Source organism: Pollachius pollachius (assembly GCF_949987615.1).
Source record: "Pollachius pollachius genome assembly, chromosome: 8".
NCBI classification, from domain to species: domain Eukaryota; kingdom Metazoa; phylum Chordata; class Actinopteri; order Gadiformes; family Gadidae; genus Pollachius; species Pollachius pollachius.
The window spans coordinates 5,642,180-5,670,032 of record NC_136941.1 but is presented as its reverse complement, the minus strand read 5'-3'; the positions used below and the strand labels follow the sequence as shown (position 1 = coordinate 5,670,032).

The window sequence follows — 27,853 nt, the reverse complement described above, 5'->3', positions numbered from 1 at the left end:
CCTGATCATCAGGAACGCTCATGAGGAAATCGGACATGGAGGGAGAAACCATACCCTTGCTCAGCTGAGACAAAGGGTCTGGATATGCAAAGGAAATGCAGCGGTGAGAAGTGTGCTTTCAAAGTGTGTGAAATGCCGGAAGTGTCAAGCTGCTGTGAGTGAACAGAAGATGGCGAATCTACCACCTGATCGTCTACTGCCTGACCAACCACCGTTCACTAACGTCGGTGTAGACTATTTCGGCCCCTTTGAAGCAAAGCGAGGACGCGTGCAAGTCAAGCGTTATGGAGTCTTGTTTACTTGCCTTACAGTCAGAGCAGTCCACATAGAAATCTCGCACTCTCTTGACACCGACTCGTGTATAAACGCAGTGAGACGTTTCATAGCCAGAAGAGGACAAGTGGAGGTTATGAGATCCGATAATGGAACGAACCTGGTAGCTACAGAACATGAGATCCACCGAGCGATGAAAGAATGGAACCAGTCCCAGATCTCTGAGGCTCTACTTCAAAGAGGAGTCACTTGGATCTTCAATCGCCTGCCGGGTCGCATCACGGTGGTATCTGGGAGCGACAGATAAGAACAGTCCGGAAGATACTTACCAACCTTCTGAAGCTCCAGTCACTGGATGATGAATGTCTGCAAACTGTGATGTGTGAAGTAGAAGCAGTGACCAACAGCAGACCCCTTACCAAGTCATCTGATGATGTGGACGACCTCGAGCCACTGAAGCCGAATCATCTTCTCCTGCTCAAGGGAAAACCAGCACTCCCTCCAGGTGTGTTTCAGAAGGAGGATCTATATTCAAAACGAAGATGGAGGCAGGTGCAGTATATCTCTGACATCTTCTGGAAGCGCTGGTCCAGAGAATACTTGCCCCTACTGCAAGAAAGGCAGAAGTGGCTGGAGAAGAGGAGAAATGTGAAAGAGGGAGACATCGTACTAATCGTGGACGAGAGGGCTCCAAGAGGGTCCTGGTTGATGGGAAAAGTGGAGAAGACAATCCCCGATGCCAAAGGGTTTGTCCGTCGGGTCCTTGTCAAAACAAAGACCTTAGAGAGACCCATAGATAAGTTGTGTCTCCTGCTCGAGATGGAAGAATCTCATGGACAATAAAGGACATTATTATTTAGAACTTTATTATTTTCCATAGTTGCCCATCTTGTGGGCCTCACCTAGATTGGTCGAGGTAGTTTATGTTGTTTTAGACCTATGAAAGAGGACAGAAGGAATTAGAATATGCAAAATTATTCTTTAGTTTTAGGTAATTGTCATCCCCATGATGAGCAATTAGGGGCCGGAAATGTTAGTGCCATTTTGCCATATTGTAATTTAGACTTAGATATTATTAGGATTTAGATATTATATATTTAGATTAATATTTAGTGATTGTTTATTATATTGATTAACTAATTGTTTTGCATAGTTTTGCTTTTTAGTTTAATAACTGTTTAGTGTACTTGTTTTCATTGCTTATACTTATTAGAGATGCATAGGACATTGGTTGCTATAGAGGGCGCTGTTATGGCGTAGCATTGAGGGAGAGTAAAACTGTTTAGTATCTTTTTATGGCATTCAGTAAAGAGGGAGCGAACGCACGTTTTTTTCTTCCGTCGTTTCAACAGATCTACACGCGTAGATCTTGTTCTTTCTGTCAAAGAGTGGTTAATCGACTGAATATGTTTAGAGCAATTTACAAATGCACAAGAAGGGAGTTTTAGCCACTACAGCACCGTTTCCTATGATCTAAACAATAATTGACACAGAGCAAACGACCTGGCCATTGACCAACAGTAGACCCTTCAGTTGCCCTACCTTCCAGATAAAGATCTCCATTAGGCCGTCAGAAATGGCTGCTTATCAATGTTGCCATTACTTACGAATCTACATGAACCTACAATACTGTGGCGACCACGGGTGTGGGCGCCATGTTCCGCAGCCGCGGGGGATTCTGGGAGTTGGGGTTGGGGTTGTCAGTTGACAAAAGGGGTTTTGTTGATTTGTTCTGTTGTTGGGGTTAATGGGTTAGGGATGTTGTGTGTTCTATTTGCATGTTCATTTGTCATGGTTGTTGACACCGCCACCGAGAGTGACGTGTCCGTTGTAGACTTGAGCTACCATTTGTGAGGTCGTTGTTTTAATAAAGAACCAACTCTCGTAGTCGTGCGGTGTAAGGGGCGCGAGAGTGGTACTAAGCGGTTGAAACCTGTCTCCCGTCTCATTCTTCCGTCTCTCCCTGACCGGCACTACATTGGTGTCAGAAGTGGGATTTCCATGTGTTTGAATGCCCTTCAAAGAAGATTTCTACTGTTAGTTTAGTGTCAACGCTAAAACCAGAACCAAAACCACCGGAAGTGGAAGTGATGTCACAGGAAGCGGATGAGTCGATGTAGTTATTATGCTGTGGTCCGATATATTACGGCCTTGTTATGGATCAAACGTACGATACAAAAAGGAAAAACTAAACGTACAATCCAGGTCTCTTCCGGAAAACGTTCTTCAGCAGAACTTCCACCGGTTTCCACAGCCGTTGCACAACACAAAGGTGGCCATGGGTTCATCAGCGCTGCGTGTTTGGACCTGTGAGTAGGAACAGTTCTTCCCGCGACACTTGCCGCACTTGAACATGTCCGGCTCCGTGCCGCCCGTCTTGGACAGCTGGTGTTCTCTGATGGCCTCCTTCGTCAGACTGTCACAAACCATCTTCAGCTCCTTGCTCGCCATCTCCTCCGCCCTCATGGTGGCTATCTGCTGGGGGGAGATGTTTCCACACAGGACGTTCCTCCGGAGGTCCGGGTTCTTCTGGTCCTTGAGGTTGGAGATGCGGCTCCTCAGGCGGCTCTTGTACTTCATGTCCGTGGAGCGGAACTCCTGGTACACCAGATCTTCAATCTGAGCTGCTAGATGTTTGCAGTCCACACCAATGTTCTTGTGGTCGTCGTCCGTCTCAAGGGCAGCCACCAGCATCTCGCGGCACTTTGTCCTGACGGTGTCCGTGGTGACGGGGCGGGGGGTAAGGAGGTGACCCTCGGGGGGCTGGTGGGGCTGGTGGGGGTCGGGGGGAGATCCTCTGAGGACTTAGAGCTCCTCTCTGCCGATCCAGACTCCTTGGAGGAAGATGACCTCATAGCAGACGCCTCCTTCTTCTTCTCCTCCACCTTCCCATCAGCACCTCCTCATCTAAGCTCTGCTTCCTCACCGCGTTCACACACATCCCCACCCTGGTTGACTGCAGTGTCTCCAGAGACATGTCGATGGTCTTCAGTTCCTTCAGGAGGTCTGCTGCCCCTTCCGTCTTTTTCTTGTGGACCATCTTGTCCAGCTTCTTAGCGATGCGCTCCACATCCTGCTCTCTCGCCATGTTCCTCTCGTTTCAACCTTCTCTAGAGCTCCATAAATCAGGGGTAACGAATCGTCCTCTTGCCTCTGCATCCCGGTGACCGAGAACCTCCGGACTCGCTGCGCTCCTTCTCTCCTCCCTTGTGCTCCCTAGGGATTATGGAGAAGAACACATTATTCAAACTGGAGCGTCCGAAGGAGGAAGACTCAGAATGGCCCGGCTCGACGGCGGCGCAGTACCACCCAGCGGCCGTTGGTGATGCTACAGGATTGGCGGCGGTCGGCCGCCACCTGGTGGCCAGGCTGCCCAAATTTTCCGGGGCGACACCGCTGGAGCCTTACCTGGCGCAGCTGAGGATCGCCGCGCAGTACTACGGCTGGGCTATGTACGAGTCCGCCGCCCAGCTTGCCCTAGCCTTGGAGGGAACGGCGTTGCAGGTTCTGCTGGACCTGGCCCCAGCAGACCAGCAGGACCTCCGGGCCCTGACCCTACGGGGGTATGGGTGTGAACCCTACGTTCACACCCATAACATCACCTACGCTTCTAACATGTGTTCATTTCCATAACAAATTACACACCATAGAGCCACTGAGACACACATAGCCTACTAAAAGAAAGCTTCATTGTGGAAGCGAGACTAAGTTACCCAGTAATCTCAAACTAGTATCAAATTCTAATTACTAAGCCTCATTTGTATTGCTTACATAGCAATTAGAGGCAAAGGGTTAATTTAAATGTAATTGAAGAAATTACAACTTGGTAAATTTATGAACGGGTACATTGTTGGTGCCATAAATGCCTGTATATATCCTCTTACATGAGCTTATGACTCAAAAGTGACACCAATAATATTTATATGGAATGAAAAGACCCATTCACTATCAGGTAGATTATGAAATGGTTATCAATGTCACACCTGGTGGAAACGATTGGACCCCTTTCAACAGGTAAAGTCTGAAGATCATATAAAAGTTCCCCATGGATGTGGTTCCATCATTGAAATAAAAAACAGATGGCATACTGAAAACGCTTCTATGCATCAACCAGGCTCCACAATATGACGTAAAATATTTAAGGGAAGGAATGGAGAAATATTCAAAATATTTTTTTATTAAAATAGAAAAAAACCAACATAAACCCTAATGTACATGTATGTGTTGGTAAAAAAGTCCAACAAAATAAACATTAAACCACATTTACTCCTCCTTAACCCAGACTCCTTTAGGGACACATCCAAAATGAGTTTCCAGACAGCTGGAAAGATAACCCCATAGCTCCACGAAAACCTCAATGCCTTGCATTTAGTGATACAGAAATCTGACCTATCTTTCTTTTCCCTTGCTCAGGGGGTACTTCCTTCTAAACTTAGAAAAGATCAGTTCATTAGAAACAACAGTCCTGTCTGATTCCCTTTGCTGGAACCTCTAGCCACCGTTCTCCTCCTCCTCCTCCTCTCGTTGCTAGAAGTCCTGTCGGATGTTCTCCTTGTTTTCGTCTCCCTGCTGGTGCCTTATCCGCGCAGCCTCGATCTCCAGCTGCACTATGGCGCGTTCAATCTCATAGTTTTTACTGACGAGGGACACCCAGCTGTGGGCAAAAAGACAGAGCGGTTACCCCCCACTCACCCGGAAACATGAACATCTGGCTACAAGACGTCTAGCAGGAAGCTCCAGTTCTCAAAATATGCGGGGAAAACGACAGGCCTAGTGGGTGAGAACCGCTGTTGCATTTGACATCCACGCTTGACTTGGTCGTTAAGATGCTTTTATCCAATGGGACTTCCAGTCAAGTTTTTGGGTGGTCAAAGTACAACAGGATACCTATTGTTATTCTAGGGTTTGGGTTATGTATAGATATCCACGGTAAGCAGGTCTCCAAAATTTTGGTTCCAAAATTCCCATAGGGGGCACTATGCACTATGTCAGTGGTATTCACTATTTTTTTCAGGAGAGCCGCACTGACAGGACGACGTCAACAGGAGAGCCATTTTTACCGCAAAGTATCAAAAGCTATAAATCCAGTCATAAATAAGTATGCCTGCTTAATAATATGTCCTCCCTGAAGCAGTGTTTCCCACAGAATTTTGTGAAACTGTGGAGGGAACCCGGTCCTTAGCGGGGTCCGGGGGCATGCCCCCGGAAGAAAATTTGGTACCTTTTAACCTGGAATGCATCAATCTGGTGCACTTTGAGAGGAAAATTAAGACTTGTGTGACTGTGTGCTATTTTCTGGAATAATGTGGAGACACTGGGTCACATAACATGGAAGCTATTGAAGAATAAGTTAATAAGAATAAGTCCATCCAAAGAGCACATTCTCTCTTGTTATGCAGGAAAACCGCCAATATGGCAACCCCGCTGTCAGCGTAGAGCCGAGCAAGTTTAAAAATATTTTCTAGACAAGGCTATATTTCCACCTTTTAATGCCGCTGTTGATTTATTTTTTAAATAATTGTTTGTATTGTTTTTTTAAATATCTGTATTCACTGCATGATCATATCACTGTATATTCTTACCGCCATGCGAGCCGCAAATAGAGGCTTGGCGAGCCGCATGTGGCTTGCGAGCCGCGCAATGAGTAATGCTGCACTATGTGGTTTTATTTAAACACTCCATGGCCACCACCATGGATACAATTTTGTGTACATGCCCTATTTTGCATGATTTTCTTTTGCAATTGGGACCCATAATGTCCCAATTAGATTTTGGATAGATTTTGCTGTACAGTGTAAATGTTGTTAAAACCTTTGTGAAGATCTATAGACATGCCTTACTAAAAGAACATGGACTGGAAACTAATTGGGTCAGATTGAGGCCAAAATTGTATGTCAATGGCAAAGAAAAAATTTAGACATGGCATAAAGCAGACTGATGTTTACTGTGCAAAAAAACAATGGGATAGGCGGTGCGTGAGCTGTGCAAACCTCTGGACTGTTTGCAATCCTAGATTTTCTTGTTATATGTTAACGATTCATTAGCAAGCCAGTAGGGGGTTATGACAGTTTCCTCAAGGATGCCTATAGGTGGAGTTCGAACCAAGTGTCTTTCAGCTGGGGGAAGAACCCGCCAACTACTAGACTATGGTTAATGGCGAATTGAATTAATAGCTGTCATGTGGCTGCGGTTCCATGGACAGGGGACCTGTGTCAGAAATCCCAAATGTTTGGCTCCAGGCACAATGATTGGAGTAAATCCAGTACAAATACAATGATAACTTATTTTCTGAATCTCAAACTCTAGTGCATTGCAGGTTGGGTTTCAGTTAAAGCCACCCGCTCCTGCAGCCATGACACCTACAATTAAGATAACGGCCACAAACAACTTGACAACCGTTTGCGTTCATAGTACTAATGCTAATTCAGAAATTAGTGTCTGATTGATAACCAAAACTTGTTAACTGAGTTAACTGAACTTGCTAAAAGCGCCTTAAGAGTCATCACTGACAATTTCACTGATTGAAAGCAAAGGCAATCTTAAAAAAAAAGGTTTTGAGTAATGTTTTAATGTTAGAATACAACATTTATGAAGGATTAATTTATTTTTTGTTTTGTATTTTGTGCCAGCAAAAATTAAGAAAAAAAATTATATTTATTTTGGAACTGATCATTCTAATTATATTGTGTCTTTAACATATAGTCTCACTTTTTTCATTTACATGAGGACATTGAATAACAGCCCATTTGGGCTACTACTATCTACTGCTGTAAAATATCAATAAATGTGTTCTGTGAGTTCATTTCAATGTTTTCTTTAAGTTTACTGCCAGTGACAAATTAAAACGCATAACATATATTTGGATATGCACTTTGCACAAAGAAAGATAAATACATACTTGGACTCCAGTTCTCTGAGTTTGGCTCCGCCCACCAGCTGGTCATTTTTACGCTGCCAATTCAGATCCTGAATTTGTTTCCTGTTAGGAGTAAGAATCATTAGAGAACACGGTATGCGACAAGTAAGTCCAAAATAACATTTGTGGATAACAAATCTGGAGATTGATTGGTCACCTGAATTTCTGGAGTTCCTTTTGGGCTGTCTCTATCATGAAGGCCAAGTTGCTGTAAGAAAGAGAATTAAATAAATACAAAGAAAGACAACGATATATAAATTAGTTTGTTGGTTTCATGGCTCCTGTAAAGTAGCCTCAAGACATTTCGGACCACTAGAGGTCAGATAGAAAGACACAACAGTCAACAATAGGAAAGAACCTGTTGCAAAGATTATGCCCTCTTGTCTTAATGTATTGAACTCATCGCTGTGATGATGTGTGCATGGGAATCAACCCCCGTTTCCCCTTATTCAATAAATAAAGGGTATTGACTCGTATTCTCCAGTGGTATAGTCTGACATCTCTCCCCCTTTGCTGCCACCCTAGCCTTCCGGCCGACCTGCAGTGCGGCAGCCACTCACTCGTTGTAGAGCTTCCAGGCGTTGGTGCCGTACTGGGACATGAGCTCCAGGTTCTCGATGCGGACCGCCTGGTGCTCCAGCTGGGCCATGGAGTTGTTCACGCTCTCCTGCCAGGCGGTGATGTCATTCTTTTGGCCTGCAGTGGGTGCAGGCAGCTCATACCTGCACAGAAATAACAATAAAGTTTGATCATGTAGCAGCTTTGATAATGTGTGGTACGTGATACAACAAAGAGACAGGAGGAACAGGAGCAGGTTGTAATTATTAAACATGTATGGTACACAGCAAAATTACGATGAGGAAAAGGGGGGAAAACAATGGTTGACCTAACCTCTTCATGCTGAGGAGCTCCAGTGGTTGCCTAGCGCCCAGCCTTTCAAACTCATTCCTCATGATCTCTGTCTGAAGGCAAGAGGAAAACAAACAGTTGTAGCAAAACCGCATCAAATCAGGAGGGAAGCCCCAACAGTGGAGTTTTTAATCATCATGGGTTGCTTGCTTAGGAGCAATACTGTGAACAATCCCAGCCGGTGGCGCTTCATGGAAAGTGCAGTAGGACACACCTCAAAGGCAGCGAAGTCAGGAGTGGCGAGGTAACTCAGGTAGTTCTTGGTGGGTCGGTATCTCCTCGTCTCCTCTTCCACCAAAGCTGCAGCCTGGATCAGATAATAAACAAAACAGTGAAAAGCCTAAGACTCAAAACACAGTGAACCTCTCCCCCTCTTTGTTAGCTGGTTGGTACTCGTAGTGAAAGCTGTTCTTTTTATGGTCCTTTTCATGTCTAGTAAGAAACTTCTGGTTTATTTATTCCTACTAGTTTGTTCTGCTCCAAGCTCCACAGATGACCACCAAACATTGACAAAAGTAATATTTTTTGTGTATTTCAAGGTTTATTTTCCACCTGGTTAAAAAGATTAACAGGATTGTTGATACTTATTTTAATCATGGGCATTGTCTACAAACTTTGGTTATGGTTCACATTAAAGTATGTGAACCATATAGTTTTGCTACTACCTAATCGTTCTGAATGAGACCACAATGCAATAAAGAAGTTAGGATATTGGAGTGTCGAGTCACATACATGCCAATGAAAGGAATAGACTAAATAGAGGGCAGGGTAGTTCGATCCAGTGGCAGAATGTACACAACAGCGTAATTTTTTACAGCAAATTATTGTGGGCCGACACAAACAAATGAATGTGTTGCCTTTACTGGTTCGGATATTACTGGTTATTGGAGTTGGTTCACCACTCACTGAAATGAACATTCCTTGGTTGTGCATAGCCCATGTCAAATTAATGCATGGTCCTTATATAGTATACTGCTAATTATTGGTCTGTTTCTCTCAATTGACTAATGACTACGGTGTTCAACATTTTGTTTTTGTTCTGGCCAGCGCATTTGTTTTTGCTGTCACACAATTGACAATCACCCGGCATACAAACACATTTCCAGATAAGTCAATAATTCAGTGGACAACTAGACAAGTAGTGCAATACTGTGCCCACCAGAGTGACTCAATTAACAAAACGTGTAGAACAGCGTCCTCTAGCTCACTACAGATATCGTTCAGCAGTCAGCTGGACCTTCGGTTGTACAGAGCTAGCGGTAGCATGGTTAGCTAAACTCAAACATCTCGTCCACGAAGCTAGCTCTACTTACCGCCTCTCTGACCCCAGGAGCATCGTAGCCCTGATCAAAATACGGGAGGGCATCCACGAACACCTCTCCCGCTACCGACGCCGTTCCAGCCATGTTTCTCAGAGTCAAATAGTAGTTAGGTTGGTTGTTTCAGACTGTACCGCCAACATACCACACTAGGAGGAAGCAAAGGCAATGTGCTTCCGCCCAGCCAAAGTGCAATAGCCCACGTCATGAGCCCACGTGATGCTAGCGGGAATCTCGGAATCTTTTGAGTGGACATTTTTTTCACTATAAAAGTACAGTCCTGTCAAATACAGAATTTTTTAAGAAAAAACTGAGATAACATTACGGATTTAAAAACATTGCATTCGCCTCACTTTTTTTTAAACTCATTGGTAAATAAGCCGTATGTATATTTAGTAGCTATATAGATACATTACGACTTGTGTTAATTGGGTTAATTGCTTGTGTTTACTATTGCATTTCACCGTTTTCATCTCGACAGATTTATTTTTGCGTCGCGTAAAATGTATTTTTAGGTTCAAACATGGAAATCTATTAATATATAGTTTACCATGTTAATAACTTTGGCACAGTTTTAAAAGCTTTTCGCAATCACTGTGAATCACTTTGGCATGTTTAGTCAGTCAGTTTTCTACCGATTTTCTGTGATATACTGAAATCACTCACCTTTCCTAAATGTCAACAGCAGAGGGCATTATATGACCGATCATTATGCGACTTTGCAAAATGGGACGGTCCATGAAACATTGAAGAAAAAGCCGCTGTTATTTCTACAAACTACCTAGGACCAGCACTTTCCAGCAGAAAAAACTGAACATGGTTCCATGTTCAGAAGACCAAAAACAAGAGCTTTCATTGTCCAACTATGTACCGTCGATTTGATCAGGGATCAAACTTGAATGTTACCTCCTAATCCTCATGCTTGCCTTCGTTTTTCGCACAGATTATGACATGTCGAGGCTTCTACTTTTCGCTGGTGGGATAAATACAGCGTGGACAGGGCCAAACATTGATAGCATTTCCATATGTCCCGTATTAACTCATTTGCCTGACCTGATATGCTACTTAGCCTCTCAAAATACATGCTTATATAAACAGTGTTACCATGTTCACTTAAGCAAAAAGCACCACAACCCAGCCCAGTTCCTATCAATGGGGCTTTTATTTTTTTGTGTGGGACCAGTTAAATACTAATCCATGATTTATTGACTTTGTATGTTTTTATGTCAACACTACACACAACCCTGCAAATCCTTTGACATACACTACCCAACGACCCAAGTTTTAAAAAATAAAACAAATGCTCACCTCACCTAACCTCAGCTGGCTGTGTGGCGTGGTAGTGGGAGGATGACAGGCCTCATAAGGAATGTGGAGGGTGGTTAGTTGTTGAGACATTGCAGGGGATAACCTTTGAATAAAACTCGGAGGCAAGTGAAAATTGCTTCTGAGGCAATCAGTGGTGCGTTTTACATTGAAACATGTGAAAGCATGAGGTCTAATTTGCTCAATGCCAAGTTAGCAAACCAGTTTTCAAATCTTCCCATGGCTTTACAATTAAGAGCAAACAAGAGGAAAGACAGACAGATAGCTAGATAGATAGACTGATCCATACATAGGTTACTCCTTATTATTGTTCCCTAGGGGAGATGTCAGTTGTCTTTTTAATAAATCCAATCTCTAGATCTGTTCCCATGCTACCTTCGTGGGGAGCTGTGGCGGTGGGTCAATAGAGGGCGCTAGGGCGCTAGGCCCTCCGTGAAGTATTCACTTGAATATATCTGCCAACTATTAATCAACTATTATCAATACGAAATAAATCACTAAAAATACATAGCGTTTATCCTCGTTTAATTGTGCGATATACTTGTCACTGCCAGCAACCATTTAAATGCGTCTGAACGTCAATGATTTGGGCTAGGCTAGTTATTGGTCATTCGAAATAAAGCCCTCCTCCAAGTCAGGGGAGCCGGCCACTTTGAAATCAATGTAAGCTCGCTAACTTTTTGCTGTCTATCAAGCAGAGAGAAAATTCGCCCTCGGGTCGCAACAGTGTGCGCCCCAGGCCAATGATATCGCTTTACTTTTTTGTTATCACGACATGGTGGACAATTCGGCGAATCAATCAAATAGGTTACCTCCCTCAGCAGCATTCGCGCAACACAACTACATGTAGAGAAGAGATAGATCGCTAACTAGCAGGGAGTTGTAAGCACTTTCCACCCTTTTCAGTGGAGGAATTGGACCCCCCAAGCAATGTGATACTTTAAAGGAGCAAGTAAATTACATATTATTTAGTCTTTCGGCCTGTGGCATATAAACAAAATGAAGAAACTGTCCCATATTTCTAACTGCATTTGAAGTAGACATTGAGACTCACAAAAAATGGACGCTATAGGACAGTGATCATGATTTGTCTCAATATCAGAATAACAACAATGGGTCAAATAACAATGGCTGGTGGAATGGCCAAGAAGTAGGTCTGTATATGCAGTGTAAGCTTGTCCAGGCCCTGCAAGTCAGGATGTAGGCTATGAATCTGAATGAATAGTAGGTAAATAGGTAGTGGCCATCCCCAAAATGCACCAGAGTACAGGAAATCAAATCTATTAAATTCAATTTCTTTTATGGGGGGGGGGGGGGTGTATATCAGTATATCAGTTCCTCTGCAGCAAATCTTATGCATGCAAATACAAGACAACAATAAAAAAGGATTGAGGAGGATTCAAGTTGGTATATATTCAGATTTAATAAGGATGATTTGATGGTACACAGTCATTCAATAAATCTGGTTGTACAAGTCAGCCTTTTTTCAGAATGAATAAGAAAAGAACATCTTTAAACCACTGTTTGCAAACCATAAAGGAAAACCCATTATGACTAGGAAGGGGAATAGAAAAGTGTAAACCCTCCGCAACTAACCCCAGAGCGTTCTACATGGCTACTTTTGTTAACACCCTATCCCAACAAAACAAAATGGGAGGCAGTAAGGGCCACTGCCAGTGCAGTAACATGTGTGGGGAGTTTAAAAGCTGTTGCGATAGGCAACCCGATGTCCAAACCACACATAATCTAAACCTTCTTCCTTTACTTTGGATTCTGCCATTTTGTTATGCCGGGTTTTCGCAAGCCATCGTTTGAGCTTCGGGATATTTCTGTGGTGAAACTACAAAACGCTTCTTTTGTCTATACGACAGAAGATCCAGAAGATGGACTCTTGGGGGGGGGGGGGGGGGCTTCCAGTTTGCTAGGGTAACAGCTTGCAGTGTGGGCTTGCACGGTTTGACCATCAGTAGGGGGGACAGCGAAGGAAGGGAAGAGGTGGAGTGGAGACATGATAGAGGGGAGAGGAAGTGACATGGAACACCGAGCTGAACCCAGAGGAGGGCACGCCTAGTAGTTCCTAGAGGAGGAGCGCACGGAGCTGCTGTAGCTGACACCGCCTCCTCCGCTCATGCTTGCTGCTCCGCCGAAGCCTCCTCCGCTAATGCTTCCTGAGCCGAAGCCTCCACCGCCTCCACCAGAGCTATAGCTGGACTTCATGGAGTATCCGCCGCCGCCGCCGCCACCACCGCCGCCGCCACCGTATCCCATTCCTACACGTGGATTGAGGGGGAAGGTAAAAGATCAATGATTTGCACATCCACTTCATCATGGTTCATAAGAATAGGAGACAAGTCTTAAGGAAATCATCAAGGGCTTCGCCCTTGATGATTTTCCATCGGTGAAGAGGGCACTTACCGAAGCCACCGCCGCCGCCACCGCCGCCGCCACCGCCGCCGGAGCTGGAGCTGCTTATGCAGCTCGTGATATGGGCAGTCGATGTGCCAGAGCCAATCCTGTGAAGAAGTGGCCCAAGATGAGTATTTTGCTTGTTTCCAATACCACCGCTAATACAGAGCTTATTATCCAACTGTCGTCTTACCTAGACTCCTCTCCCTCCAGCAGCTTTCTGTAGGTGGCGATTTCAATGTCCAGGGCCAGTTTGACGTTCATGAGCTCCTGGTACTCGCGGACCTGGCGGGCCATGTCCTGCTTGGCTCTCTGCAGGGCCTCCTCCAGTTCTCTGATGCGGAGCTTGGCGTCTTTTACCGCCAGCTCACCGCGCTCCTCTGCCTCTGCGATCTGGGCCTCCAATGCGGCACGCTGAAAGGAGGAAGGAAAGATCAGCGAAACAGAAGCGATGGTTGAGTTGTCTAAGGAACCCATTTGAGCCCAATGTCTCTATAAACTGTATCAGCAACGGTTCTGTAACCATGCGACACTCACCTGAGACTTGACGTTCTCGATCTCGTTCTGCAGGCGGCTGATCATGCGGTTGATCTCGGCGATCTCGCTCTTGGTGTTGCGGACGTTCTCGCCGTACTGGCCAGCCGAAGTCTGCATCTCCTCGAACTAAGAGAGACGGTTGGAAAGGACACGTTGTTCGTCAGTTATCCATGCACATTTATGGTCTTCCGACTTCTGAGTTTCTCCATCACTCCGTTCCACCGCTCACCTTCTGCTTGTACCAGCCCTCGGCCTCACCACGGGTGCGGTTGGCGATCTCCTCATACTGGGCGCGCACTTCGGCCACGATGGAGTCCATGTCAAGACCACGGCTGTTGTCCATCTCGACGATGACCGACGTGTCCTTGATCTGTCCCTGGAGCTCACGCAGCTCCTGGATGAGTGGTAGGGAGAATGCGTATGTAATATGTGTATGTAATACTATTGGCTATTGACCCTTTGAACTACAGTTCACAGGGTAGCCAGACATAACACGGGAGAAAGGTCAAATGCCACAGAGCCTTCCCTTACCGCTTCGTAAACTGCTCTGAGGAAGTTGATTTCATCTTGAAGGGCATCCACTTTAGCTTCCAGCTCAATCTTGTTCATGTAAGCGCCATCCACATCCTACAAGGTGAGGAGAAAAAATTCGCTCTTTTGTCCACTGGCTATAAGGGTACCCAGACCAATGCAGCCACTGGACCAACTTATCCCGATAAGGGTTTCCAAAGTGACTCACCTTCTTGAGCAGCACAAAGTCGTTCTCCACAGATGCACGTTTGTTGATTTCATCCTCATATCTAAAAGGGAAATAAGAGGCAGGAATATAATAGGTAAGTACTCACTTACTAACATACCACCACTTTGTAGTTTTCCCGGGATGCATGTTTCCCGGGATGCATTCCATTTTGTTATCTGTTTAGCCAACTCACTTGTTCTTGAAGTCCTCCACCAGACCCTGCATGTTCCTGAGCTCTCCCTCCAGCTTCATCTTCTCGTTGCCCAGGCCGTCGAGCTGTCTGCGAAGGTTGGCGATGTAGGCCTCGAACATGGCGTCGATGTTGGAGCGGGAGGTGGTCTGCTCTTGCAGCAGGCTCCACTTAGTCTCCAGCATCTTGTTCTGCTGCTCCAGGAAGCGCACCTGGACGGGGGAAGAGACGAAGACAAGGCTGTTTAGATCCGGCGTGGATAGTGAGGCATTGTGTCACATTGTAAAAAGCAAACAAAGTTTCGATAAAATAAATAAAAAATAAGTGTGGCCATGTAGTACCTGCGCAGTAACAACCCATTGTTTGTATTTATCTTATTGGTATACTTTTGTGCTTTCATACTTTCCCCTATGTGAAACTTTCTTACAAAAAAGGAGGAGCATACAACAGCGGGTGCAGACCTCATACTGATACAACTTGCTGGCATTAGTGAAAAACCGTTGTTTGTAGCCCTGACATCATGAATAAAAAATGATATTCATGTTATGCATCTGTGTGCATTTATAAAATTAGGGGATAGTAAGAATGGACAAACAAAAGAAAGATGAGTGCTGCTACTTAACAATTGGCATCAGTCCAACGGAGCAGACCGACTAGGTGTGGCCTGATCAACATGTTTGGACGCCTGAACAAGCACTTTCACATGCAAGGGTGTGGCCCACTTCTTTTTTCCAAATGATCTCTAACTTCTACTTTTCTCTGTTGCGCAATATTACTAGAGCCCTTGAAAACAGGGCTCTAGTAAGTTAGAAGGATGCAGTCTATTAAAGGCCAAACTATATGTGGTAATATTTAAACTCAACAACTGGTAAAAAAACAACAAGCAACAAGTCAATAGGGAGTTGGGGTGTGGTGAGTGGGCACTGCAAGAGGTGGTCTGTTCGTTAGATTTCATTGCCCCTGTGAGTCAATCTTTAAAGAGAATGGATGAAAACCTGATATCCTCACCCCCCCCCCCCCCCCCCCCCCCTCCCCCCACACACACTGAGCATCGGATATAACCGTCACTGGATATGGCTAGGCTAGAGTTTCTACCTGGTCCCCTCTGCTCTGTCCCCTCATCCCACTCTCTCCTCTGCCTCAGCCAACCAACCAGAAACAATCGGCCTTCCAGTTTTGGTCTAGTGCTTATTTTCCTGAAAACACCTTCTGTGATGTGTGTGTGTGAGCTCTTCGTCGAATGTGTATGATCCACTCTATCATGATGTCATTTTTTGTTTTTAAATGGCTCACTTCAGGTAGAGCCTTGTGAGCATGGTGCGCAATATCAGGTTGCTTTATAATATATAATGAGGACTGGGGTCTGAGAGAGAGAGAGAGAGGGAAGGAGAGAGAGAGAGGGAGAGAAAGAAAGAGAGATTTTTTCAGACTACACACGTGTGTGTAGCCGATAAAATGTCTGCATCGGCTGGAGAAGCTAAAGCCCGCCTGGCGGCTGTCTCTCACCTTGTCGATGAAGGAGGCGAAGCGGTTGTTGAGGCCCTTGATCTGCTCTTTCTCCTGGGTACGGACGGTCTGGATGTTGGGGTCGATGTCAACGCTCATGGGGGCCAGCAGGCTCTGGTTGGAGGTGACCTGGACGATTCCGCCGCCCATTCCGCCGCCCATTCCGCCGCCACCCATTCCCATTCCCATTCCACCATACATGCCCATGCCGCCGCCGCCGCCACCGCCGCTGCCGAAACCGCCGCCGAAACCGCCGCCGCCGCCGAAACCGCCGCCGCCGCCGAAACCGCCACCGCCACCGCCACCCATCATGCTACCCGAACTGAAGCCTCCCGATCTTGCACCAAAGCTGCTGGCTGCCGACCTCCTCATGCTTCCACCTCCCATAGATTGGGAGGAAAAACTGCTTCTGACACCGCCGCCGCCGCCAGAGCCGAAGCTGAAGCCGCTGCCGCCGCCGCCGCCGCCAGCCCTTGAGCTGGATGTAGTAAAGGATCTTCTGGATGTTGACACCTGCATCCTGGCTGCTTGTGTTTCCTCTGACCGGAGAGCGAAGGAGGAGAGAAAGGACGGAGGCAGGAAGGAGTAATGGAGCTCACAGAGAGGAGAGTCGAGTTCCTCTAAGTGCCTTCTCTATGGCTGCCACTGACTATTTATGCTCTGAGGAGGGGGGGGAGTCTTCCACCGAGTCCCCGCCCCTCACCTCTCCTGCTCCACGCCCACACCCATCCCAGCCTGAACCAACAGGCCCCGCGGGCGCTCTCCCTCCTGCATGGAGGCCTGCTGCTGCAGCCCAGCCCGTCCGACAGGTAGCAGCAGGCCACACCCAAACGCTCCTCACAAATGACAAATGGCATAAGGGCCTCAGGGGGGTTGCGAGCAGATTCTTGGCAGAGGATCCTCACCCGTGAACCGCCAACGGGCGTCCTTGATCGGGGCAAGGGCCCAGCCGCTGCATCGTCTTCCCCCCCCCCCCAGAGAGGAACGACATTGCAGTAAAGGGCCAAAGAACCCTGCCCTACAAAGGTCTGCTGATCCCGGTGTAAGAGGGGTGCAAGGGGGACGATTCCAGGGTTCAGAGCCTCAGAAACAACAGAGGAAAATGTTGGATTGACAATTCGCTGGATGCATAGTTCGATAGATGCAGGGGGTGTCCACATCGTTCGAGAATACTCTAGCACGCAAAAGTTGTCATTCTGAAATACTATGGTTGCAAAGTTCTCTCGTGATGATGGGGTTCAGTAGAGATACTCAACAAAAGAAAATGAAATAAGAATAGAGTAAAGAAAGAATAAACTCACAACGGCAGCTCGGGGGAGACAGAGTAAAAGACAGTTCAGACGGAAAACTTTGTTAACATTTCAGCAAGTTGGGGAATTTGAAACCAATATTGCGGTCATCTAAATAGATTTATAAACAGCACCTGCATACACCAAATAAGGTATATTTTGGTTGAAATTTATAAATAAATAGAATGCACTGCATGTTCATTTGTCAGGTCATTAAGGAGAGATATAGGGGTAAAGGGCTGATTATGGTCCCATGCTCACGCAACGCAAGGAGGTTACGGACCTCTTACGTCGGTGTGGACCCTCCTTGCGTCCACCGCAAGGGCCTGACGGGCTCCTCCCAAAAATTGTAACCTTCCGTCGAGGCGACGCAGCAGCAAGGGCTGTGAATGGTCCGCTTACTAAAACCCGACGCGGAACCATAAATGTTCACGACTGCGTTGAAGCGTCTGCATGGTCATTGCGTTAATCAGCCCTTAAAACAGTGATTACAGGGACAGGTCATTAAGGAGAAGGTGAGGGTTAACAGTGAATAGAGAGACAGATCAGTGAGTGCATGTAGGGGTAAGACAGAGAGGTCATTCAGCCGATTGACCATCATCCTTGCTTTTGCCTTGATTTGCCTGGCGATTTGCAACTCTTTGCTCTTTTCTTTTATGCAATGTCTCCCCAAAGGCCATGCATAGCAGCCATCCATCCACCGAAGGCTGAATGCCGCCTATGCTTCCCTTGTCAAGGTTTCCCTCACAGTCCTGTTGGGTTCTTGGGGGCCTTCCCCCCCCGTCCGTTCGAGGGCTTGTCCGTGTGCTGTGCGGTCCAACCTAGGTCTGAGCCCTTTCTAGTGGCTGATGAGTGTAAACAGGTTAAACGAATGATGATGAATGAGCAGGTATTCAGGTGAAGCCGTCCCTACTGGGCACGGGTCCATTGGCTAAACTAAGGGCTTTGGTCGTAACTGCATAGACAGGGTGTGTTACAATGACTTTAAGCGGCTTTCACTCTCAACACGCCTCTAAACCAAACCAACTCACAACCAGCTCTGAAGGTTAATCCGGTGATCATGCTGCTCTACAAATCAGAGTTTGGCAGGTAGGTAGGTAGCATTTGGACAACGTTATTGCCGTTGGGTGGTCATGTTTTCCCCTGAAGGATCTAGAAGGTTTACCCACTCACTCACAGGTTTACGTCACGGCATGAACGCACCTTCATACCCGTCGGAACAGTGGAAGCTGTGGGTAAACAGAGAACGGCGGCAAATGAGGGGTTGCATAGCAACCTCGGCTGTAATTGTGGTTTACTACAAACCTCACCGAGACATGTTTATTCTTATTTAATTTTTTATGACACCAGTATTTGATCAGATGCTAAAAATGTTCATGCTGTAGCAGCAAGGAGAAGGCCTCCTACGGCACATACTTTATGCAGCTTCGTGAGGTCGGTGCTGCATGTGATGTCATGACCTGTGGCCAATGGCAAACTGCGACATCAGGGTCGGGCGAAGAATCTCTCGACCTTTAGTGTAAAGAAAAAGGGGAATCAAGTGAAGACGTTTTTTTCCCTATGCAAATGAGTCCACCTAATTGAAGTCATGCTAACAACACACGTTTTTTTTTCCTTTCTTTCGGACGGATGCGTTGCGTAACCGGCAGTTAAAAAACCAAGAGCACACACAGCAGGAATTAATACGGGCAGGTTTCTTGTCGCGGGCCCGGGCCTGGGCCCCTGCTGTTCATACTTGTCGGGAAGCATTGGAAGGGTGTAGCTGAGGCTTGCCCTGCCCTTTGCAGCGTATAAAAACCTCTGCTTGTGCCGAGGGGGACAGATAGGCGTCAACCTATTAGGGAAATATGCCTACCCGGCCTTCTCCACTTCTTTGGTTTTTACAGTAGAGTACAGTAACGATACAGCAGGACTATATATATATATATATATATCATATCAATGTATAATATATATGATATATATATATATATATATATATATAGACATATATGTAGATCACACATTTGCCCAAAGAGAGACATCGTGATGTAGAGTAACATTGTAGATGCAATGAAATAATGTTGGAAAAGGTCTTTAGTTGCAGGGTTTTGTTCTGTCTTTCGGGAACTAACAGTGTTCCAGCTTTGCCGAACTCTTCAGATGTAGATTGCAGGGAATTCCTTCTAAAAAACTACACCAGGGAGTGGTTCTGTTGCGGTTGTGGGAGACAGAAGCCATGGCAGGGTTGAATTAAAAAAAGCAATGTCTTTCAATTTTAAAGATGGTTTCTGGTTTCATACCTGCGTGGCACTAAAAGGGTGAATCAATGGTGCTGGATCGGCACAATAACGGGTGGGTCCAGATTGATGAGTGTGTGTATGTGTATGCCCTTGTGCGTGTGTGTGTGTGTGTGTGTGTGTGTGTGTGTGTGTGTGTGTGTGTGTGTGTGTGTGTGTGTGTGTGTGTGTGTGTGTGGTGGGGCCACTCAGACACGAGTGATTACAAATGTACTTTCTTCTGAAATAAATTAATTTATTACAATTAGCAGTGGTCTTCTTATCACAACAGAACGTTGGACATTTTACCTACAAAGTCCACACTTTTGTATGTATTGTTGTTTACTCTGTACTCATCTATTATGCATTGTGCATTGACAAATTCACATAAAATTAATATTTTTAGGCCACACCTAAAAAAATGAAGATTTTAAGTTAAATTTCAGAAAAAGTTTGAACATGTTCCACAGCTTTTAAATGCGAAACCAACGTTCATTTTCGCAGCAGGATCTTTCATTTTGATCCTATGTATATATAGTATGCCCAAGTATCATTAAAGGTCAGCGGATCCTCCTGTTCGCACAGGTTCGAGGAATGTTCACGCTTTTACAACGCTGCGCGAGAGCCAAGTTTAGGGCAGAATGGATGCCACTGAAACTTGGCGGAGCGTGCACCTGTGACAGCTCGAAGCGCAGTGACATTCGCTAACTTGTGCAGCGAACACACAACTGGAACATTGTGTATGTTGCGCTCAAGCTGTCAAACATATCGGTACCACACCTCTTTCTTCTTCTCACTCTTCTCGTGTCTTCTCTTTTTTAACGTTCTAATGCAGGGGGTGTATTTCTAGATCTCTATCTGTCTAAATGTAAGCCTAATGTCCCGCAGCTGCGATTGTGTTGCGCAATAGTAGACCTGCAAGCTTCAGACCATAATACCTCTGCAACTTTGTGCAGCTGGGTTCTACGCCTTGTCATCGATTTCAATTGGAGACCAAAACATTTCTTGGATCCGTTTAGGGAGCTTTTAATTGCATGCATGTATTGGCTTGTTTATTGTGTTTAGTAATATGTGATGTGTGCCATATAGACATCCTTAAAGTTGTGTTTAGCATCTTGGATAGATTAAATGCAGTCATTGATGATTTGAAGGATTTTACGTTTTGGCAATACCAGCGGTTCCCAACACACCCTAACACGCCCTGGTACCTTTTATAAAAACATGTAGGGAGCTGAAACATAACACCTCAGAGCAGAAAGGCCGCCCTTCGCTTTACTGTCCGTCATGATTGTCATACCATGTCCACACCATAGCAACGTGTGTTCTGACATCGTCCTTGCTATAAATCACCATAGCAACGTATGTCCTCTCAACCGGGTCCTGAAATGACCCTAGCAATATGCTTTTTTAACCTTTCCCATACTGTTAATGACCAACGTATGTTTAGACCTCCTGCTTTCTGTGGATTACCAAAGTATTGTAGAAATATAGTGTTGAGGAGATAAAGTTGAGTAGAATGAAGCATTTCTGACTAACTATTTTAACAGTCAAACAAAATGCATTGATACAACTGCAGAGCCAGGCTCTTCATTTAACAGCCTACATTACTGATAAGACAGCATGTTATTGCAGCTCCTAGTGCTGATTCAAAGTTATTTATTTCAATTTTTTAATTATTAGTGGTGCTGTAGTTAATCCATGATTGCAATAATCATGATACATATTATGCAACTGCACAAAGTAAAGATACGCATTAAGCATCATGGTACTCCAGCCAGTAAAAGTTGAACTGCCTGTGTTTGAATAACTAATATCCCCATAATCCATTCTAACAGATGAGATGTGTGCTCCATGCAGTGGTGAACTCTTACTCTGTCACTCATCGTTCAGGTGACATAAATCAAGAGTAATTCCTGCTGTCAGGGTGTGGTCAGCAACCTTGGGTAAGGTCACAATCAGACCTACAGACAGGGCATAGCTTGATTTATTACAACCTATTTTACATACATAAAATAATACAATATGATTATACATGATGTAGATGATAATCTTTCATATTATGGTTGGCACTGTTTGCATTCATTTATGCATTTACTGTTCTACTGCTCTTTCTGCGTACCAATACATACCTTTTGTAGGCTATAGCTGTGTTCTTGTTATACCATTTATTAGAAATCTGTTTCGAATTCCACTACTGTCCTGTAAACTCGTCTGGGATGAATAAAGCACCACCTTCATCTGATCTGTGTGATCGTCATAGTGATCACTGTTGATGATGACATCATCAATTGAGAAATGAGCACTATTAAATAAAAGCCATATATTATTCACAGTAATCCAAAAAGTGCTGTGCTTGAATACGATCAAATACAATACAATAAAATACTTCAACAATCTCCTGTAGATAAACTTGGATTACCCACACCTCAAGTGGATGTGAAGACGTCTTTATCGCTGGGTGGTTCAAAGCTCTGAATGCCGCCATGGGCTGTCCCTTCTGTGTGTGTGTGTGTGTGTGTGTGTGTGTGTAGGTGTGTGTGTGTGTGTGTGTGTGTGAGCATGTGAGCATGTGAGTGCATGAGTCCAATGAGTACAATTAGGTGACTGAATCAGTCTGTCTTCATGAGTGTGGAAGATCACTGAGTGCATCGATGTGTATGTGAATCTGGGACTGGGGAGTTGGACTGGGAGGGTGGACTGGGACTTGGGGAGAGGACTGGGACTGGGAGGGTGGACTGGGACTGGGACTAGGAGGGGTGGACTGGGACTAGGAGCTGGGACTGGGAGCTGGGACTGGGGATAGGGTGGGTGGACTGGGACTGGGAGGGTGGACTGGGACTGGTTGCTGGGACTGGGACTGGGAGGGTGGACTGGGACTGGAGAGAGTGGACTGGGACTGGGAGGGAGGACTGGGACTGGTTGCTGGGACTGGGAGGGAGGACTGGGACTGGGAGGGTGGACTGGGACTGGGACTGGGAGGACTGGGACTGGTTGCTGGGACTGGGAGGGAGGACTGGGACTGGTTGCTGGGACTGGGAGGGAGGACTGGGACTGGTTGCTGGGACTGGGAGGGTGGACTGGGACTGGGAGGGAGGACTGGGACTGGGAGGGTGGACTGGGACTGGTTGCTGGGACTGGGAGGGTGGACTGGGACTGGGACTGGGGGGGGTGGACTGGGAGGGAGGACTGGGACTGGGACTGGGGGGGGATGGACTGGGAGTGGCAGAGCAGAGGGTACCACGCCCTGGCCGTTGGCTCTCCTGGCTGGCACAGGTAGTCGTCTGCACCCTGAGCACTATGCCAAGCAGCAGCGTTGGTATGGGTGCAAAGGTGTGTGTGTGTGTGTGTTTGTGTGTGTGTGTGTGTGTGTGTGTGTGTGTGTGTGTGTGTGTGTGTGTGTGTGTGCTTGCACAGCGGCATTTCCTTTGAGGGCTCATAGTCTGTGTTGTAGTGCACGGGAATTTTGTGCACTCGCCTAATTGTATTAGTATGTGTGTACGTGTCTGTGTGTGAATGTGTGTAGGGTGTGTCTGTTTATTTGAAAGGCACACCCCACACAAATGTGTGTGTTCGCAGGCATGTGTGTCTGTGAGTGTTGCTTTTGTTATTGTGTGTGTGTGTGTTATTTGGCACATAAAAGTGCCAAATGTGCGTGTGTGTGTTCGAATCTATGTTTTTTTTGTGTGTTCATATGTTTGTGTTCGGATGTGTGTGTGTGTGTGTGTGTGTGTGTGTCATGGTGGGGCCAGTTGCTTCCTGCCCACCGTGGGTTTAGTCCGTGAATGAGGCCTTGAGTTACGCAGGTGAACCCGTACCCAGGTAGAGGACCTGGGAGAGAGCAGCCACACCCTGCTCTGAAGTTATGTAAGCCATCTACAACCATGACCTCTTTAGGGCCGTACCTGTGTGTGTGTGTGTGTGTGTGTGTTTAATTTACTCTGAATTTGTGTGTGTGTGTGTGTGTGTGTGTGTGTGTGTGTGTGTGTGCGTGAGAGAGTGAGAGAGGGTGTGTCACTGTTTGTGTGGGTTTTGTGTGTGAGAGATAGAGGCAGAGAGAGAGAGTGTGAGGGTGTGTATGTGTTTGTGGCCGTTTATGTGTGTCTCTGTGTGTGTTCGTGTTGGTCTGGGTATCTCGGTGAGTGTGTGTGTGTGTGTGGCTGTGTGTGTGTGGCTGTGTGTTGGTTGGGCTGTGTGTGTGCGTGTGCATGCAGGTTTCTGTGCATATGCAAGCATGTGTGTGCTTGTGTGTGTGTGTGTGTGTGTGTGTGCATGAGTGTGGGTTCATTGTGTCATTTTGGGTTGGTCAAGGCGATCCAGGTGTTTTTCATTAATAAGGTTACATTGTGGAAGTTGAAGTGTATGATATCCTACATGTGAATCATATTCAGCCATTTGCATGCCTACATGACAAGACTGTGGGGGTGGATCTTTAATCCGTCAGCTTGTTAAGACCCCACTTACCCTATGCTCAGTCTTATCACTGGATCAGGTAACTATTCTCTCACTGCACATTAACCACATCACGAATTGGGCTTCTTAATTATGTCTGAGGAAATTAGCATTTTCTTGTGCAGCAATTTGATGTACAACCTCCATTTGTACAGTACAATAGTTCAGTTCAGCTTACACACACACACGCCAATCCGATATAAATACCTTCATGATTTATGTATGATCAGGTTTCTTCTCACGCCCTTTCAAAGCATCCATACCCCTGACGTGAAGAATGTCGCGGGGGCCCTTGATGAGCACTTTGTGTTATAGTTTTGCACAAAGATTGTTTTTTTTTATTTTACCTGCACTGGAACATTAGCATGTCACATGATAAAACATTTTAGCTTTAGCATGTTGAATAAGCATTACACCGTTTGCTTGTCGCATGATGCAGTATTTGAGCTTAAGTGAAATGTTTTGATTGTGAAGTGTTTTTAAGTGTCAAAAAAACACTTTTAGACATTCTGTTTGTCAGTCTTAATGGCAGGTCCGAAAACGATGTGTCTACAAGTGTTCTATGTAGCCTATTAAGACTGTGATGCTCATTCATTCATGTTCATCACCTCATTTTCATCTCATGACTATCACCGGAGTCCCATGTCAGGTCTAACATTAATTTTGCACAAAACACACAAAACCTTAAACAACAGCGATCATATTTGCGCTATGTCACAGACTGATTACAGAGCAACTGGTTTGGCCCCAACCAGAGATACCATTACTCAATCATCACCAAAGGTTGGGGCTGGCTGGTAGCTCTGACAGGGCCCCAGTACAGGCTTCCTGCTGGTTGTCAGCTCTCCCTCTTCGAGGTCTTACCCGTTAAAGGACAATGATTTATAATAATAATAATAATAATACATTTAATTTAGAGGCGCCTTTTAAGTCACCCAATGTCACCTATGACCATTTGTTATTTATGTAATTTATGTACCTACCATTTATATTCACTCTCACTCTCTCAGCCTCACCTCGATGCAGCATGTCAGTCAAATATGTTACCTGCCCCAGGGAGACACACCTTTACTCTCATTCATTCTCTCTCCTAACCTTTCTCTCCCTCCCTATTTATCTCTTTCATTGCCAAAGCAGGTCACAATCTCTCTCTCCCTCTCTCTCTCTCTCTCTATACCTTTTGGTAAAGACATAAGACATTGTTGTGAAAAGTACTTGTATGCGGAATAAAAAAAAGATCACAGCCCTTCACAAACAGCGAACTGACCGACAACCATTGAGCCACAAGACGTGGGGAAAACGTAGTAAAGCTAAAGTTTCTAGGGCCTATAGACTGAGACAAGTGAGTTACATAATGGTGACATGCCTGCAGAACCTCATTGCATAACCCTTTCACTCTGACAGAAGAGGAACAGAGCCTGAAGGAGAGTTGGGGATCAGTGTAGGGCTTCCACCAATGATTATTTCTCTAGTCTATTAATCTGTATCCTTTCTGATTAATCGATTAATTGTTTAGTCTTTACTAGGCTTTGAATAATAGTAAATGCTGATCATCAACAGGGCTCCATGCACGTCACAGCTGTGCAGAGCGATTACCGTAAATGAGCTTGCCTCATCTGACAAGCAACCAAGAAAAATTAAAGCATCCATTTTGCAATGTTCCATGAACCAGATTTAAACATTTCTTAAGCTGTACGCAGCAAAATGTTTGGTATTGACACAAGAGAAATGACTTGAAATGATGGCTGAATCTCTAATAATGGACTATTCCCTGCAACCCTAGGCCGGTGATGGAGGAGGCTTCGCTCGAGATGACCACTGAATTCCCCCTCTGGGATCAATAAAGTGTGATGATCTTGTTTTATCTTTCAAGGAAAATCAGCTCAGCGAATGGAGATTGGCAGATGGCTGCCTATGACATAACGTCGCTGTTGGACTTCTGTGCCAAACAGACGCCCTGTTTTTCATGTAGGCCAATCTCCCCAGCATTTTTACCTCATGTTATTTGCGATATACCTGCGCCTTAGCGAACCTCACTTGCATCCTAGCGCATGACTCGCATTTTAGCAAAACGTCATGTTTGAACACATGGACAGTGAGGGGTCAAAGGTCGACTTAAGTTTCCCGAAACCAGAGCGCATTGGATCGAGGAATGTTGAAAAGACGATGAATATGTCAAGGATCCTAAGAGTGCCGTGTTCATTCAATCAAAGTACTGGTTTAATTCTACCGCGGACTGCTATTTTAACTTCATCAAACCACACCCTGTCTACGCTCAGCCGCACACCCATGTACACATGCACAGACACGCACGGACACACACACACTTACACACATGCATACGCAAATGCACACACACAAACCATGAACACAAGTGCATGCATACACACAAAATGTTTGCGTATTTGTGCGTGAGTTTGTGTGCGTGTCAAAAGTCGGGTGTCAAATGCTGGCCATTGCAGCAAAGCTATCCAACCTTCAAAGTGGCAGAAACCCCAAGGAGGGCAATGACTCTGTATGTCAAGAACAGGCTCCGACAAGACAGGAGGCCCAACTAAAAGTCTGGAGCCAATTACATTTCTTTGTGATAAACACATCTGCAGAGTTTCAGGCGAGGGGGGGGTTTGATATAATGGTGTTCTGCCTGAGCTTGCCTGCTCTTACGCTCAGGGTCATGGCAACGGCCCCTCCCAGGCTCGGAGCAACAGTGCAAAGGGCCGGGCTGTAGTAGCCCTGTGCGTGTGAGGCGGGGCTCCTCAGAATGACATTTGAAACAATGAGCGCACTGAGGGAGGGCTAACACCGCGCTTCCACCCCTCACCGCAGCACCCAGTCCATTCCTGCCGCTCACAGCCCTGTAACATTTAGTCATTATTGTACGCAGGGCAAATTACATACCGCAGAGGAAGAGGGATATGTCATCCACGCTTAGGGAAAAGGTTAAGTATTTTTGCCGTTGCAACATCAGCAACGACAAAACAGCGTGAAAACAATTGTCAAATCCTAAAAGTCAAAGTAATCCAGTTTTGCTCGGATACTAAGGTTAAGTCTTCTTGCCGTTGCAACGCAATTAAGAACAAACCCAGTGTGAAAACAATTCCCACATCCTAAAAGTTTGCTTTGCTCGGAATCTATTTGGTTAATAAAAGCACAGCTCTGAAAACGAAACCCACAGACTGTGATATACATAATTACTCAAATTTACATCTTGGGTTTAACCCCAGGGTGAGGCTAACAGAGACGCTTTTTTATTTTGGCTCACCCCCCTTATTAACACAGTCTAACGAAGTCAACACCCAACACAATCATTGCTGTTTTGCTGATATTTCATATGCGCTCCATGGGAACGAGGGACGTTCTCGTCATTCGATGTTTGTTGTTAAAGGTTTCATCTCTTATCACCCTACTGAGTTTATGTTTGCCATTGAGAGCACAAGCCAGAAACACACCTTAACACACCTATTAATTCCCCCAATCGCAAATTTAAAAAAAACATCAATCTCTCCTTCTCAATTAAATTTAATTCAAAAGACCTTCATTGGCATAGGAAATAACGATTTACATTGTGTAGACAATAATTATAGAATAAATATAACCGCATGCAGTGATTAACGGGGTCTGAGCAAAATAAAAAGTCAAGAACACACTAATGGAAGATATATAAATCTAACATATAATTTTCATATTTAAGGAAAGATGTTCCACTTATAAACCTGAAATGCAGCCTCATTCACAT

General features: G+C 45.5%; 2 protein-coding genes and 1 pseudogene across 3 annotated transcripts; all 3 read right to left on the bottom strand.

Moving 5' to 3' along the window:
* Nucleotides 1–2,375: 2,375 nt before the first annotated feature.
* LOC307079663 (transcription elongation factor A protein 2-like) lies at nucleotides 2,376–3,442 on the bottom strand (annotated as a pseudogene). The gene has a single exon. The product of its transcript is annotated as a transcription elongation factor A protein 2-like (transcript).
* A 992-nt stretch (nucleotides 3,443–4,434) lies between these two features.
* Nucleotides 4,435–9,563, bottom strand: bcas2 (BCAS2 pre-mRNA processing factor). The gene is made up of 7 exons (XM_079742124.1): nucleotides 9,412–9,563; nucleotides 8,313–8,405; nucleotides 8,081–8,151; nucleotides 7,750–7,911; nucleotides 7,347–7,397; nucleotides 7,172–7,252; nucleotides 4,435–4,927 (listed from the first exon to the last, which is right to left on the bottom strand). Exons 1-7 carry the CDS (start codon nucleotides 9,502–9,504, stop codon nucleotides 4,801–4,803), a joined length of 678 nt encoding a protein of 225 aa, XP_079598250.1. The 5' UTR covers nucleotides 9,505–9,563; the 3' UTR covers nucleotides 4,435–4,800.
* A 2,578-nt stretch (nucleotides 9,564–12,141) lies between these two features.
* On the bottom strand, nucleotides 12,142–16,739 carry LOC307079643 (keratin, type II cytoskeletal 8-like). Its single transcript, XM_079742093.1, has 9 exons — nucleotides 16,122–16,739; nucleotides 14,619–14,827; nucleotides 14,426–14,486; nucleotides 14,218–14,313; nucleotides 13,916–14,080; nucleotides 13,687–13,812; nucleotides 13,343–13,563; nucleotides 13,159–13,256; nucleotides 12,142–13,013 (listed from the first exon to the last, which is right to left on the bottom strand). Exons 1-9 carry the CDS (start codon nucleotides 16,638–16,640, stop codon nucleotides 12,811–12,813), a joined length of 1,698 nt encoding a protein of 565 aa, XP_079598219.1. The 5' UTR covers nucleotides 16,641–16,739; the 3' UTR covers nucleotides 12,142–12,810.
* Nucleotides 16,740–27,853: the final 11,114 nt, after the last annotated feature.

Excerpts from the sequence above, each read along its gene's own strand:
- LOC307079643 (XM_079742093.1), bottom strand. The coding sequence starts at position 16,640 with ATGCAGGTGTCAACATCCAGAAGATCCTTTACTACATCCAGCTCAAGG. Across the intron at positions 13,813-13,915 it reads AGGGCTGGTACAAGCAGAAG|TTCGAGGAGATGCAGACTTC; the intron begins GTGAGCGGTGGA and ends CGTCTCTCTTAG. Across the intron at positions 13,257-13,342 it reads CTGGAGGGAGAGGAGTCTAG|GATTGGCTCTGGCACATCGA; the intron begins GTAAGACGACAG and ends ACTTCTTCACAG.
- bcas2 (XM_079742124.1), bottom strand. The coding sequence starts at position 9,504 with ATGGCTGGAACGGCGTCGGTAGCGGGAGAGGTGTTCGTGGATGCCCTC. Across the intron at positions 7,912-8,080 it reads GAGCTCCTCAGCATGAAGAG|GTATGAGCTGCCTGCACCCA; the intron begins GTTAGGTCAACC and ends ATTTCTGTGCAG. Across the intron at positions 4,928-7,171 it reads CTCAGAGAACTGGAGTCCAA|CTGGGTGTCCCTCGTCAGTA; the intron begins GTATGTATTTAT and ends TTTTGCCCACAG.